Here is a 13,670-nt window from a genome sequence, read left to right on the forward strand (position 1 = left end):
ATTATTTAAAAAATGGTATTCAGAGATCTGGATGGTTGTGCATATACAAATATTTATTTACATGTCATATGTTTTTTACAAATCACATATAAGCACTTTCATCTACTCTAATAGATTCTTCAGATTTAAATTTTGTGAAGGGATTTGTCTTTTTTTATAGTATTAGTGTATGGATTGGGGTGGAGGAGTGTAAGTAGGTGGCTAGAACAGATGCTTACTTTGGTTCGGCCAGCTCACCAGGGGGTCTGAAAGAAAAATGTTTTCAAAGTAAGGCTTCCATGCTAGTGGGAAAATGGTTTAGTTAAACTATTCGGACCAAGATGGAAAAGAATGACGCAATCAAGAAAGAATTAGAAGTGCATTGTGACTAGTGATGCATAACATCCAGTAGTTTGATTGATATAGATGACAGGTGATATATAAATCATTTCAATAGGGTACACTTCAGTCATTTCTTAACAGAATTTATTTTCCTCATTTCATTTGTTTTGCTAGCCCTACCTAGTGTTAAAGATAATGTAATGTTAAATCGTTTGAACTTTATCAGCCAGGCAATATGTACAAGTAGTTAATCAGATAATAAAAAAAGAAAAAAATGAAGAGATTTTAAAAAATCACTTCTCTTCTGTAATCCTTCAAAACAAAACAAACTTTAGTGAGTCTTCAGTACATGAATCCTCACCATCATCATTTAACATCCATTTTCCCATGCTGGCTTAAGTTGGACAGTTTGACTGAAGCTGGTCAGGTTTGGGGCCACACCAGGCTCCATTGTCTGTTCTGGCATGGTTTCTATGGCTGGATGTTAATCCCTACTTCTGACCAAAATGGACAGTGTTGCATTTAACTTAATTGAAAGGGCATCAAAGCTATTCATATTTTCAAAAGCTTCTCTCCATACTCTAGCGTGAATAAAAGAGAGAGAGGGAGAGAGTTGATACAATGAAATTTGCGTGTATTGAATCATTGCTTTCAGCAATCATTACCACCCTCATTATCAATACTGAAAAAAAATGGTGAGACATTTTGTAACATTTTCTTGAAATTATTCTGATCCAAATATATCCCAGTTTTAACTCTTTTGATTCCAAGCCACCTGAGACTACAACTCCTGGTTGTGTGCCACAAACTTCCTGTTTAAAAGGATTTAATTTAAACCCTTCAGTCAAAATTTCATGTTAATTTTTGTTCCAAACACCATTTTAATAATGACAGTTATTTTATGAATTCCTTCATTATTTTCAAAACAAATGAAAGAAAGGCAATGTATTTTAACAGAAATATTGTAACAAAAGGGTTAAACCTTTTGATATTAACCCATCTGAGACCACCATTGGCCCAGTAACATAGACTTCCTCTTTTAAAGTGATCTAAATTAAAACCTTCCTTCAAAATTTCATATTAAATTTTGTTCAAAACACCAGTTTAATAATGACTAAATTATTTTGTGAAATTCTTAATTATTTTCCAATTGAATTCAAGCAAAGTCTGTGTATTTCAACAGAATTACAGTAATGAAAGTTCTTTAATACAATGCAATTCACCTCAATATTGTCTTCATTTGTTAATTTTTATTTGCTGTATAGTTACTAAATAATCCTTATAAGAAGACCTTCCTTGCTAATATTGGATATCAAAATCAGAAGATTATTTTCTTTGTTTTATTTTTAATTCCTGCATGAATAAGGTATTGTATGAGTGAGAGATTAAGTTGGTGGACTACTGATTTTCAAATCCTCTTCCAGATATTGCACTGAGCTGCATTGGCAAGATGTATTAATCTTGTTTTATCTCAATCAACTCCATCTAAAAATGAGCAATACTCTTAAACTTCAATCTGGATAAGTGGGTTTTGTTTGAAAGTTATCCAGATTTGGGACACTTAGTTTAATAATGCGCTACGTATTTATTTTCAATGATATCTAACTTGTGCTAACATGAAATAATAATAATTATAATAATTATCATTTTTACAAGTAGTAGTAGTAGTAGTTGTGAGGGTGCATGGCCTAGTGGTTAGGGTGTTGCGCTCACGATCTAGCAATCCTGATTTCAATTCCTAGACTTGGGGATGTGCTGTGTTCTTGAGCAAGACATTTCATTTCACATTGCTCTGCAATCACTTCAGCACCTGATGTGTGGCACACACGGCACCTATTCAGACAATGTTGACTCGATGGAGAGAGTGAGCTAATGTATGGCAAAAACATTTGATCACTATAAACAAATCATTTGTGCAGGTCGTTCAGCAAAATCTGAATGCTCATACATCATCTTCGACAGGAGAGTCCATTATTATTATTAGTGATAGAAACAGTATTAATACCAAAAGGCAATCTTTATATCCAGCTTATGTGGGTGTTTTGTTAGGACACTGAATATTGCTGTATTAGCCTTCAGAAGTCCTCTCATATTGATGCATGGTGCATAAAAGCATTCATATTTATATCATGGATAAACAAGAATTGACTGCTGTTGATTACAGAACTACCAGATCATGTGATTTCAACATACTGTCTCTTTAGAGACAGTTCTTTGCTTGCTGCATATTAGCCAAATCTTACTGCCAATGATGTATAGAATTACAGGGATTTTTTTTCAGGCACTGATGTCACATATAGCTAGCAGGTTTATTTAAAAAATAATTATTATCAACAGAAGCAGTATTAATACCAAATGGCAATCTTTATATCCAACTTAATGTGGATGTTTTGTCAGAATGCCAAATTCTGCAGTATCCACCTTGACTGGTCCTCTTATATGGATGCATGGTACAAAAAAGTACTGAAGTCTGCAGTTTTAATTTAGATCATTTTAAAACAGGGACATTTTATTTTAGAATCATGGGAAGTCTCAGAAAGGTTGGTATCAAAAGAGTTTAATGGAATTCTATATAACGTGTCAAGTTCAAGTCAAATTAAAACCTGCAGATGGCAATGCAGGTTGTACTGGATTTATTCTTTTCAGTTGTTTTCTCCAAACTCCTAGCAAAACTGTATTTACAATGTCATCATAATTATCATCATCATCATCATCATCCGTTTTCCTTGCTGGTATGGGTTGGATGGCTTGACAAGAACTGGCAAGGCCAGGGGCTGCACCAGATTTCATAGTCTGTTTTGGCTTGGTTTCTTCAGCTGGATGCCCTTCTAACACAAATGATTTTACAGAGTGTGCTGAGTGCTTTTTACGTGGTACCAGCACCAGTCCTTTTTACATGGCACCTCAGTTTTAAGATCTCAGTACTGTTGTGGTGAGCAGGTCTTCCCTGAGCACAGCAATGTGCGACATATCTCGGTCCTCTGTCATCTCCTTCATAAGGCTCATTGCAAACACTTTTCAATTGTATAAAGCTCCTGCTCCTAAACAGTAGTGTGTCGCACCTATTTAGGGTTAGATAGGATGGGGCAATAATATATAGAATTGTCTCTATTATGAATATGGCACTACCCAGTGATGTTGTTGTTAGTGCTATTGACAGTTAGTCAGATATCCTAATACTCTATGTAAGGTTCTAGCCACCACACCCAGCCTTACCTAGTTTATTATTATTGTTGTTGTTGTTGTTGTTGGCATTCCGTCGCTTACGACGTCGAGGGTTCCAGTTGATCCGATCAACGGAACAGCCTGCTCGTGAAATTAACGTGCAAGTGGCTGAGCACTCCACAGACACGTGTACCCTTAACGTAGTTCTCGGGGATATTCAGCGTGACACAGTGTGACAAGGCTGACCCTTTGAATTACAGGCACAACAGAAACAGGAAGTAAGAGTGAGAGAAAGTTGTGGTGGAAGAGTACAGCAGGGTTCGCCACCATCCCCTGCCAGAGCCTCGTGGAGCTTTAGGTGTTTTTGCTCAATAAACACTCACAACGCCCGTTCTGGGAATCGAAACCTCGATCCTATGACCATGAGTCCGCTGCCCTAACCACTGGGCCATTGCGCCTCCACTCCTAGTTTATTAATACCTAAAGTAAATATAATCTCATGATTTCACTATATTTTGGAATAATTGCTTTAAAAAGATACAGAAAAATTTCAATTCATCTGGGAATGTTGATTCACTTGGAATTGTTGAAGACAGCTCAAACTAAGTTTCATAAAATTGTGCAGAAAGTATAACCAAATTATTGAACCCTGTCATCATTTTAATGTCCATGCTTTCTAGCTTCCATTGATCAGATGGGGCAGATTTTCTATGGCTACATGCTTTTCCTATCACCAACACTCATGTGTTTCCGAATAAGTTTAATGTTTTTTTTTCCTCTCATAACCGGACATGCTGTCATGGAAAATTGGAAACAGTGCTTGGATGATGGCGACATGTATTTATAACCGTCACATGATGTTGAGATGAAGATGCATACACATTCACTATGAATATCATTCAGTTTCTGTCTACTAAATACCCTCACAAAGCTTTGGTCAGCTTGAGACTAGTAGATGATACAGTAGTTGCCACACTGTAGGACTGAGCCCAAAACTATGTGGATGGGAAGGAAACTTCATAACCACACAGCCATGGCAGCACCTTACAGAAAACATCATTCATACATTTTATTTTTATTTTAGGACATAGAATAATACTATACTAATCATTGTCGTTTTGATGTCTACTTTTCCTTGCTTGCATGGGTCAGACAGAATTAATTCAGGTAGAATTTTTTGCAACCTGATGCCCTTCTTGTCACCAACCCTCACTTGTTTCCAAGCAAAAGTAATACCGCCTTATGGCCAGACATGTTTTCATGGAAGATTCGCAGCAAATGACACCACTTGTATGACGGTGACACTCATTTACAACTATTATGCTGCTATGTCTTGACAAAGAAGCACTCTCTCTCCTTTCTCCTTTCTCTCCTCTCTCTTCCCTCTCTTGCCTTTCTCTCCTCTCTCTCCCTCACACACACATAAAATAGGCTTCTTTCAGTCTTAATCAACCAAATCTACTCAATGTTTTTGTTGGCCTGGAGTGATAGAAGACACTTGCCCAAACTTCTTAATCTCTCACCCATGCTTACTGTTTATGTTTAAATCAAAATTTTCCATCATAATTTTTTATATGAGAACTTTTTATTATGTCATGTTCCAAACATTGGTTTAATATTGACCACGTTAATTGCTTCATTACATTCCTCGAAATTCTTATTTATTTTTGAAAAAAATCAAAATATATGTGGTCTCTGTATTTCATTAGATATATTGTTAGAAAGAGGTTAAGGTGATTGGAAAGGTTTAACATTGGATATACAGATATAAGATGTCCAATAATTTGGGCTGTTTGATTTAACGCTTGTGCTAAAGACATTCAGTCTGTTTTTATTGAGATTGCGTGTCATCTTGGGTTAGTGGCTCTAAGTACAGCCGAGGTTGATCAAAGCCTCGCAAGTGGTTTTGGTTGGCAAACCTGAAATATGCTTTTTATGCTTATTATGTCTTTGTGTGTGTGTGTGTGTGTGTGTGTGTGTGTATATATATATATATATATATATATATATAACTGTTGTAAGTAAGTGTCACTGTCATACAAGCAGTGTCATACCTTTCCAATATTCTGTGAAAACATGTCTGGCCATAGGGAGGTATGACCTTGTCTGAAAATGGATGAGAGCTGGTGGCAGGAATGTCATCCAGCCATTGAAACTATGCCTTATTACAGTCTGACGCAAGTATGGAAAAATGGATGTTAGAATAAAACAAAGCATGTGCAGCCCTAAAATGTTGTAAAGGGGTTTCCATTTTAAAGATAAGGTATTTGATAAATAACTCAACTAGAAACCATTCACTAATCAAATAGATTTCTGTTTTTTAGATACAGAAATAAAGCCTTCTGTAGTCAGAATACAGAATTTTTTTCACTTTTATTGCTGTTTGTTCAGCCTGATTGGAATAATTAACTTCTTTCATTCACAATTTTATGTTGTGGCTTAAAAAAAAAAAAATTACATTGCTTAACCCTTTTGTTTCTATATTTCTGTTAAAATATGCTGCCTGTGTTTCAGTTGATTTGGAAAATAATTTAGTGAAATAACTGACACCATTAAGCCAATGTTTGTAACACAATTTAACATAGATATTTGATGGACAGTTTTAATATAGATCACTTTAAAATAAAATGTTTGTATCATAGAATCAAGGGCAGTTTCGGGTGGGTTGTTATCAAAAGGGTTAAAGTAATAATTCATTATCATCATCAGTAGTTAACGTTTACTTTCCATGCTTGGTCCAACCCATGCCAGCATGGACAACGGACATTAAATGATGATGATGCTTGCATGGGTTGAACAGAATTCATTGAGGTTGAGTTTCTGAAGTGATATGCCCTTCCTGTCACCAACCCCCATCTGTTTCCAAGCAAGGTAATATTTCCCAAAAGCTAGGCATCTTTCTCATGGAAGACTAGAAACTAACAACATTGCTTGTATGACAGTGATGTTCATTTACTATCACATTATGTTAAAACAAATATTTACACTCATGCACAGGGGTTTACACACATGCACAAGGCCTTGAAGGGGTTTAGCTGAACAAAACCCCAGTAATTTCTTTTTATCTTTAAGTCTTTGGTACTTATTCTATTAGCCTCTTTTACTAGGATATAAACAAACCAACACTGGTTATCATGTGGTGGTAGGAACAAACACTAAGATCACACAGACTAGCTTCTTTCAGTTTCTGCCTACAAAATCTGCTTGTAAAGCTTTGGGCAGCCAAGGTTATAGTAGAAGACATTTGCTCAAGGAACCATGCAGAATCCAGAACCATGTAAATGAGAAGCAAACTTCTTACCACACAAACATGCCTGTGTCTAACAGGTTTCTTATTTCTTTATTGCCCACAAGGGGCTAAACATAGAGGTGACAAACAAGGACAGACAAAGGGATTAAGTCAATTACATCAACCCAGTGCGTAACTGGTACTTAATTTATCGACCCCGAAAGGATAAAAGGCAAAATCGACCTCGGCGGAATTTGAACTCAGAATGTAACAGCAGATGAAATACCGCTAAGCATTTCGCCCGGCACGCTAACGATTCTGCCAGATCGCCGCCTTTTCTAACAGGTGTCTAACAGGTTTCTACCAAAGCCACTCGTAAAGCTTTGGTCAGTCTGGGGCTGCAGGATGGGGTCAAACCCAAGACCACATAAATGGAAAGCAAGCTTTTTAACCCTCTTGTGACACCTGGGCTGATTCATCAGCCTGAGCAATACAAGCTGAAAGGATTTTGAGTCTGATACATCTGTCCAATGAAACAAATGTTTTGAAGTGTAATAGCCAGTCAGAGATCATCTTTCTGTAGATAAAATATATAACTTTTACATACTAATGAACAGTTTTAGGCAATTTATCGTTTATTTTTCTACATACCTCCATCAATTTCAATCTCAACCGAAAAAAATTTTGATCTTTTTTTTTTGGCTACACATGCCAAAACACTGTGTCGCAAAAGTGTTAAAACACAGCCATGCTTGTGCCTTACCTCACTTAATACATCACAATTTATAACTGATGTCTATTTTGATATTCCAACCAACTCTGAACTGTTTACCGTTCATTGCTTCATTATGTACTGAAGTACAAAACCTTGTTTTCATCTGACTAACATTAATATTTATAGAGCAAGGTGTCTGTCTGCCTACTTAATAGCTGTTAAATTTAAAATAAACTTTATCACACCATTCTTTCCCACCAGACTGATTAGTAAAGCCTCTGAGGCAATAACAAGACGCATACAGGCAATAATGATCTTTGGTTAAAGAAGCTACTGTTATTAAGTATTGTCAATGGTTTCTTGTCAATAGTCAGGGCCCACCTCAAGCCTTATTCATGGCATCTTCTCAAACGTTTTTCTTTACCTCTGTTGTTTGTCTATGTGTATATCATCTGTGTGTGTTTAGCACTGTGATCATGTTGGTGTATTAGTGTATGTATATCTAGATGTATATTTGTGTGTGTGTGTGTATTGCTTAGCCCATGAAATATTCAATGAATGAATAAACTAATCAATATTTTCACTTCCTGTTGAATGACTATCTTATTACTTCAGTCTCTCTCTCTCTGTACATCAGCTCACCCTCTCTCTCATGTCTCTCTTTTACTCCTCTACTTCCCTCTTCTTTCCTTTCTCTGTACATCAACTCCCTTTTCTCTCTCTCTCTCTCTCTCTCTCTCTACTCTCTCTCTCTACTTCTCTCTTTCACTCATCTCTCTTCTGTCCTATCTTTACACTGCATCTCTCTCTCATCTAATAATATGGTTTCTCTTTTAGCTCCACGACTACGAAAGCCAGATTTGCAGGAGGTGATAGATTTCCTTGGCAGTCCCAATGATGCCATCAAAGCAGACTCAGCTGGTTACCTACAACATCTCTGTTTTATGGATGATGATGTTAAGGCTAAAACAAGGTGAATTCTTTATTTCCTCTCATCTCTTTTATATTTATTTGTCTCTTCCTGTTGTACTTTTTCATTTTTTTTTTGTTTCATTTTCCTCCTAGCTTTTTGCACCTTACACTTTCTTTTTCTCTTTTTTTATTTCTCTCTCTCTCTCTCTCTCTCTCTCTCTCTCTCTCTCTCTCTTTCTGTTTATCTTTATTTTTTACTTTCACCTTCTTTCCTCTATTAAACACACACATGCATACATATTTAATATTGACTGTTTGACAAAAGAGTACTCAAAAAAAGATGTACTCAATACCATAGTAGAGACTGGTAATAAATTTTGGTCAAGTCAGTTTCTGGTGACTCTGAGTTCCACCTGTGAGTGCACAGGCCCTTCAGGCAAGTTATGACTAAAAATTGATGGGATTTGCTTACCTATATATAGCTTTCTTGTCATAAGGTGTGGTGATCAACAGAAAATATAACAAACAGAAATAAAGGCGAAAATGAAGAAAGATGGTGTTAGGAAAAGAAATGGAATGAGAATGAAGTACAATGTGTGGGTATTAGAATGCTATAAAATATATATATATATATATAATGTATTCAATAATATATTTTACAGGGCATCCAGCTGTAGAAACTCTGCCAAATTAGACTGGAGCCTGGTGTTGCCATCCGGTTTCACCAGTCCTCAGTCAAATCGTCCAACCCATGCTAGCATGGAAGGCGGACGTTAAACGATGATGATGATGATGATGATGAACACAAACATTGCCTGGTATAAAACTCAATACACTAGGTAGAGTGGATAGATATGTATCCCATATCCAACATGACATCTTAATCTGAGTTTTAACCTTTGCTGCGCTGTTCATGTCTAGCACTCCACTCTACCCAGCTTTCTGATCTTCTTACGAGATATATATATATATATATATATATATATATATATATATATATATATATATCATCATCATCGTTTAACGTCCGCTTTCCATGCTAGCATGGGTTGGACTATTTGACTGAGGACTGGTGGATCAGGAGGTGACACCAGGCTCCAATCTGGTGTCTACAGCTGGATGCCCTTCCTAATGCCAACCACTCCGAGAGTGTAGTGGGTGTTTTTACGTGCCACCGTCACGAAGGCCAATCAGGCGGTACTGGCAACGGCCACGCTCAAAATGGTGTATTTTATGTGCCACCTGCACAGGAGCCAGTCCAGCAGCACTGGCAACGATCTCACTCGAATGTCTTTACATGTGCCACCGGCACAAGTGCCAGGAAGGCGACGCTGGGCACAGGTGCCATCACGATTTCGCTTTCGCTTGCCCCAACAGGTCTTCGCAAGCTGAGTTTCGTGTCCAATGAAGGAGACGACGTTGGCACAGGTGCCAGTCGTCGAATTTAGTTCAATTTCGATTTCACTTGCCTCAACAGGTTTTCGCAAGCAGAGTTTAGTGTCCAATGAAAGAAAGGTATGCATAAGTGGGCTGGCTACATCCCTGGCAGAGGCCTTGCATTTAGGTCTCACTTGGCTTGCCGGGTCTTCTCACGCACAACATATTTCCAAAGGTCTCCAAGTATACACATACACGTGTGTGTGTGTGCATATTTGTATCTGTCTCCTTCACTGGTTGTCAGTCAGTGGTGGTGGCGATGACAAACACAGACACATGTCCCCGTAACTTAATGATTCAGCAAAAGAGCTCAATAGAATAAATACTAATCTTTAAAAAAGGGAAAAGCCCTGGGGTTGATTCATTCAACTAGAATCCTTGAAGGTGTTACCCCCATCATGCCCACAATCAAATGACTGAGACAAGTAAAAGATAAAAGATAAAGGTAGTTCTTTCAACAGAAATGCAGTAACAAAAAGGTTCACTCTCCTCCTACTATACATACTAAATAAAGGAACGACACATTTGGTAATACTATCTTAAGCATATCTCTAAAACAGATGCTTTTGATTCTAGGCCTGCTGAGTTTGAATTGATCTGAGGCTTCCAGTTCAGACTTTCACTTCGTGTCTGGTCACAGTCTCATATTCTGCACCCACCACATAAATGAAATTAAACTACATCAACATTCAGTGGCCTCCTCCTTTAAAAACAAAGCTCTTCACCCTTTCCAAGCCATCCCCTTATCAAATGAATTGCGTCAACATTCCATGGTGACCTCCTTGCCTAATGAAACTGACCAATCTTCCATCTTAATCAAATGAACCTTACCAACCTCATATGGCCCTCACTCAATTAAATATGCCTTATCAACTTTCTATGCTCAGCCCCCTTCTCAAATGAACCTTATCAATCTTTGTAGTGTCACTCCATGATCAAATGTACCTTGCACATCATTCCTCTGTACCTCTACTTTACCATGGACTTCTTCCACTCCCTCCTTTTTTTTACTTCTTGGATGGAGTTAAAAGGGGAGTGGTGGTGTTTCTGTCTCCTCTTTTCCGTCTTCCAAATCTCTCTTTCTCACCTCTGTCATTTTAAACGCAACACCCCTCCTCTTTAGAATAACCCGTTACACACGCACTCTCTCTGAGTCTAACCAGTACCGTTGCTATTACTCACAAATCTCTTTTATCTCCTCATGGCTGGCATGACCATATTCAAAGGTTTGTGGGTATGTGTGTGTGTGTGAGAGAGAGAGAGAGAAGAAGGAAAAAGGTGATTGGTAGTTTTGTTTTATTATCATCACATACACATAAATGCGCATTTATTGTATCCTAGCACTGTACATTGTGGAAAAGGGTAGAGTAGGGTGCATGCATTTCACACTCACTATTTCTCATAACTTATTCATAATTTTCAAAGGCTTTCTCTTTCACTTGTATACTGACGTGTCTGTGTGTGTACGTGCATGTTGTCATGTCTGACTCTGTGTATGTGTGAATACTTCTTTAGTGTAGTGCAAAGTGCAAATTGTGTATAAATTTGCAAGAGCTTTAGCAGTCATGCAACTGTGTGTGTGGGCACGCATGCATGCATGCCTGTGTCAGTGCCTGTATGTATACAAGGAAATGGTAATGTCTTCAGAATATGGGATGAAAGAGGGGCAGACAGACAGAACAGATGGAAAGAAGCATCAGTTTTGTACAAGTGTGTGTGTGTCGTATATATATATATATATATATATGTGTGTGTGTGTGTGTGTGTGTGTCTATATATAATTTCCTAGTCTAATTGCATATGTTTGGTTGTACATGTATTTACAGTCAATAGAAATAAAGGTGGGGGTGTTAATGTATGCCTCAAAGTTTATTTACTGTTTGTTAATGCAAGCATACATGCATGCATGAATGCATATGAAAAGCACTTATTAGTGCATGCAATTGTTTTCTGCAGTGTTTCTACAGTCAGTAGTTCACATATGCTAGTGTATATTTAGACAGTGTTGACATGGACTTGTGTGTGCACACACACACACACACACACACACACACACACATGAGTGCACATGCATTTAGGATAAAGCTCAGTCTAGTTGATATACATGCATGCATGAATGGTCATGCCTTGCACTCACATGCATACTATGCACACACCCTGTATGTACCTTCATTCTCTCTGCTGCTTATATTCACATGCTTACTCTTTCTATCTTTCACAATAACATAGGCTCTCGTTCTCTTCTACTCATCTCTTTCTCTTCTACTCATCTCTTTCTACACCTCATTCATTACCTTTTCTCTCTCAGACATTAGGCTATTTCCTTATATGAAAAATAAAATAGCATCTTTCTGAAGGAATGGAACCTGTTTCTGTTTTCAAGCATTTTTGCTTTGTTTTGTTTTGTTTTGTCTTTTTATTCCTCTGTTTAATGTTGCTTCAGTGAACTAAAAGGGCCGTCAAAGAATTTACTTCCATCTCTAGTGTTAACAGTCTACACTACTCTGTAGAATTTGATGTTGTAACTGACTCTGCTATGAATAAAGTATGTTTTCCCACTCTCTCTCTCTCTCTCTCTCTCTCTCTCTCTCTCTCTCTCTCTCTCTCTCTCTCTCTCTCTCTCTCACCTTTTTGTATGTCTCCCTCAAAAATACTTTATTCCAATCCACCCACCAGCTTAGAAGTTGTGTGTGGAATTGAAACTCACTGCAGTAGGCAGAAGTAATATTTAAAAGTTGATGATTTGATTTTCTGTGCTGAAATCAATTCTACCGTGTGTATAACTTTCAAGGCTAATTTCCATAATCCCTCATTAATGGATGAAAGAATCTGATAGAAAAAAGAAGTCAAGCAATTGATGATCTTATTGGTGATAATAATTTCACATATCAATTTGATTTAATTACATGTTCTTTTCACAAGAGAATTACTCCAGTTCTTAGTGGAGGCGCAATGGCCCAGTGGTTAGGGCAGCGGACTCGCGGTCATAGGATCGCGGCTTTGATTCCCAGACCGGGCATTGTGAGTGTTTATTGAGCGAAAACACCTAAAGCTCCACGAGGCTCCGGCAGGGGATGGTGGTGAACCCTGCTGTACTCTTCCACCACAACTTTCTCTCACTCTTACTTCCTGTTTCTGTTGTGCCTGTAATTCAAAGGGTCAGCCTTGTCACACTGTGTCATGCTGAATATCCCCAAGAACTATGTTAAGGGTACACGTGTCTGTGGAGTGCTCAGCCACTTGCACGTTAATTTCACGAGCAGGCTGTTCCGTTGATCGGATCAACTGGAACCCTTGACGTCGTAAGCAACGGAGTGCCGACAACAACAACTCCAGTTCTTATGGAACTGACTGAAGGAAATTTCTGTATAATTGTCGGTCTCATTCTTGTCTAAACCCAACTCAGCTCTGATTGAGCAGATCAAAGGTATTCTAGCCATGACCATCCTGTCATTTTGTAAATTTAAGACATTTTTACAGTATGTTTGTTCTTTTTGGCAAGATGGTAAAATGTTATTTGCAAAATTTTGCTACAGTTCTTTGGAGATGAAACAGCCCTGTACAGTTCACTCCTTTGCTTTCTATGTGACATTCCACATCATGACCTTCACCCTGCACTAAATGCTTTTCATAAGTATGTTTCTCACTCTCCCTCTAATACTGCAGATTCTTGAAAATCATTTCCTGTTCATGTTTTTCCCTTGTCTACTTAAGAGTTAAACTAGCATATGTGTATACGTTTTTCAATCTTCCCACCCCTTTTCTTCCTTTTTTTTTTTTTTTTGATCTGATGAAAGATTAACATCAGAAATGTTAAGGACTCTTCCTTATTAAACATTGTCTCTCTTGTTTTTTCTTATTGATTTTGTTCATCCATTTTATATATATATA

The 13,670-nt window shown here is 37.6% G+C and overlaps 1 protein-coding gene across 4 annotated transcripts in view; it reads left to right on the plus strand.

The window, feature by feature from the left end:
- The window catches only part of LOC106881306 (catenin delta-2), a 409,602-nt gene that overhangs the window by 330,699 nt on the left and 65,233 nt on the right, over positions 1-13,670 (plus strand). For all 4 annotated transcript variants that reach the window (XR_008264620.1, XM_052969695.1, XM_052969696.1 and 1 more), the window contains one exon: positions 8,268-8,403. Coding sequence is in view for 3 of the 4 variants with exons in the window: in XM_052969695.1 (XP_052825655.1) it covers positions 8,268-8,403 (136 nt within the window). In the remaining variant the exon portion in view is untranslated. The remainder of the gene's footprint in view (positions 1-8,267; positions 8,404-13,670) is intronic.

The sequence above is a fragment of the Octopus bimaculoides genome, chromosome 7 (genome assembly GCF_001194135.2).
Source record: "Octopus bimaculoides isolate UCB-OBI-ISO-001 chromosome 7, ASM119413v2, whole genome shotgun sequence".
Classification (NCBI taxonomy): domain Eukaryota; kingdom Metazoa; phylum Mollusca; class Cephalopoda; order Octopoda; family Octopodidae; genus Octopus; species Octopus bimaculoides.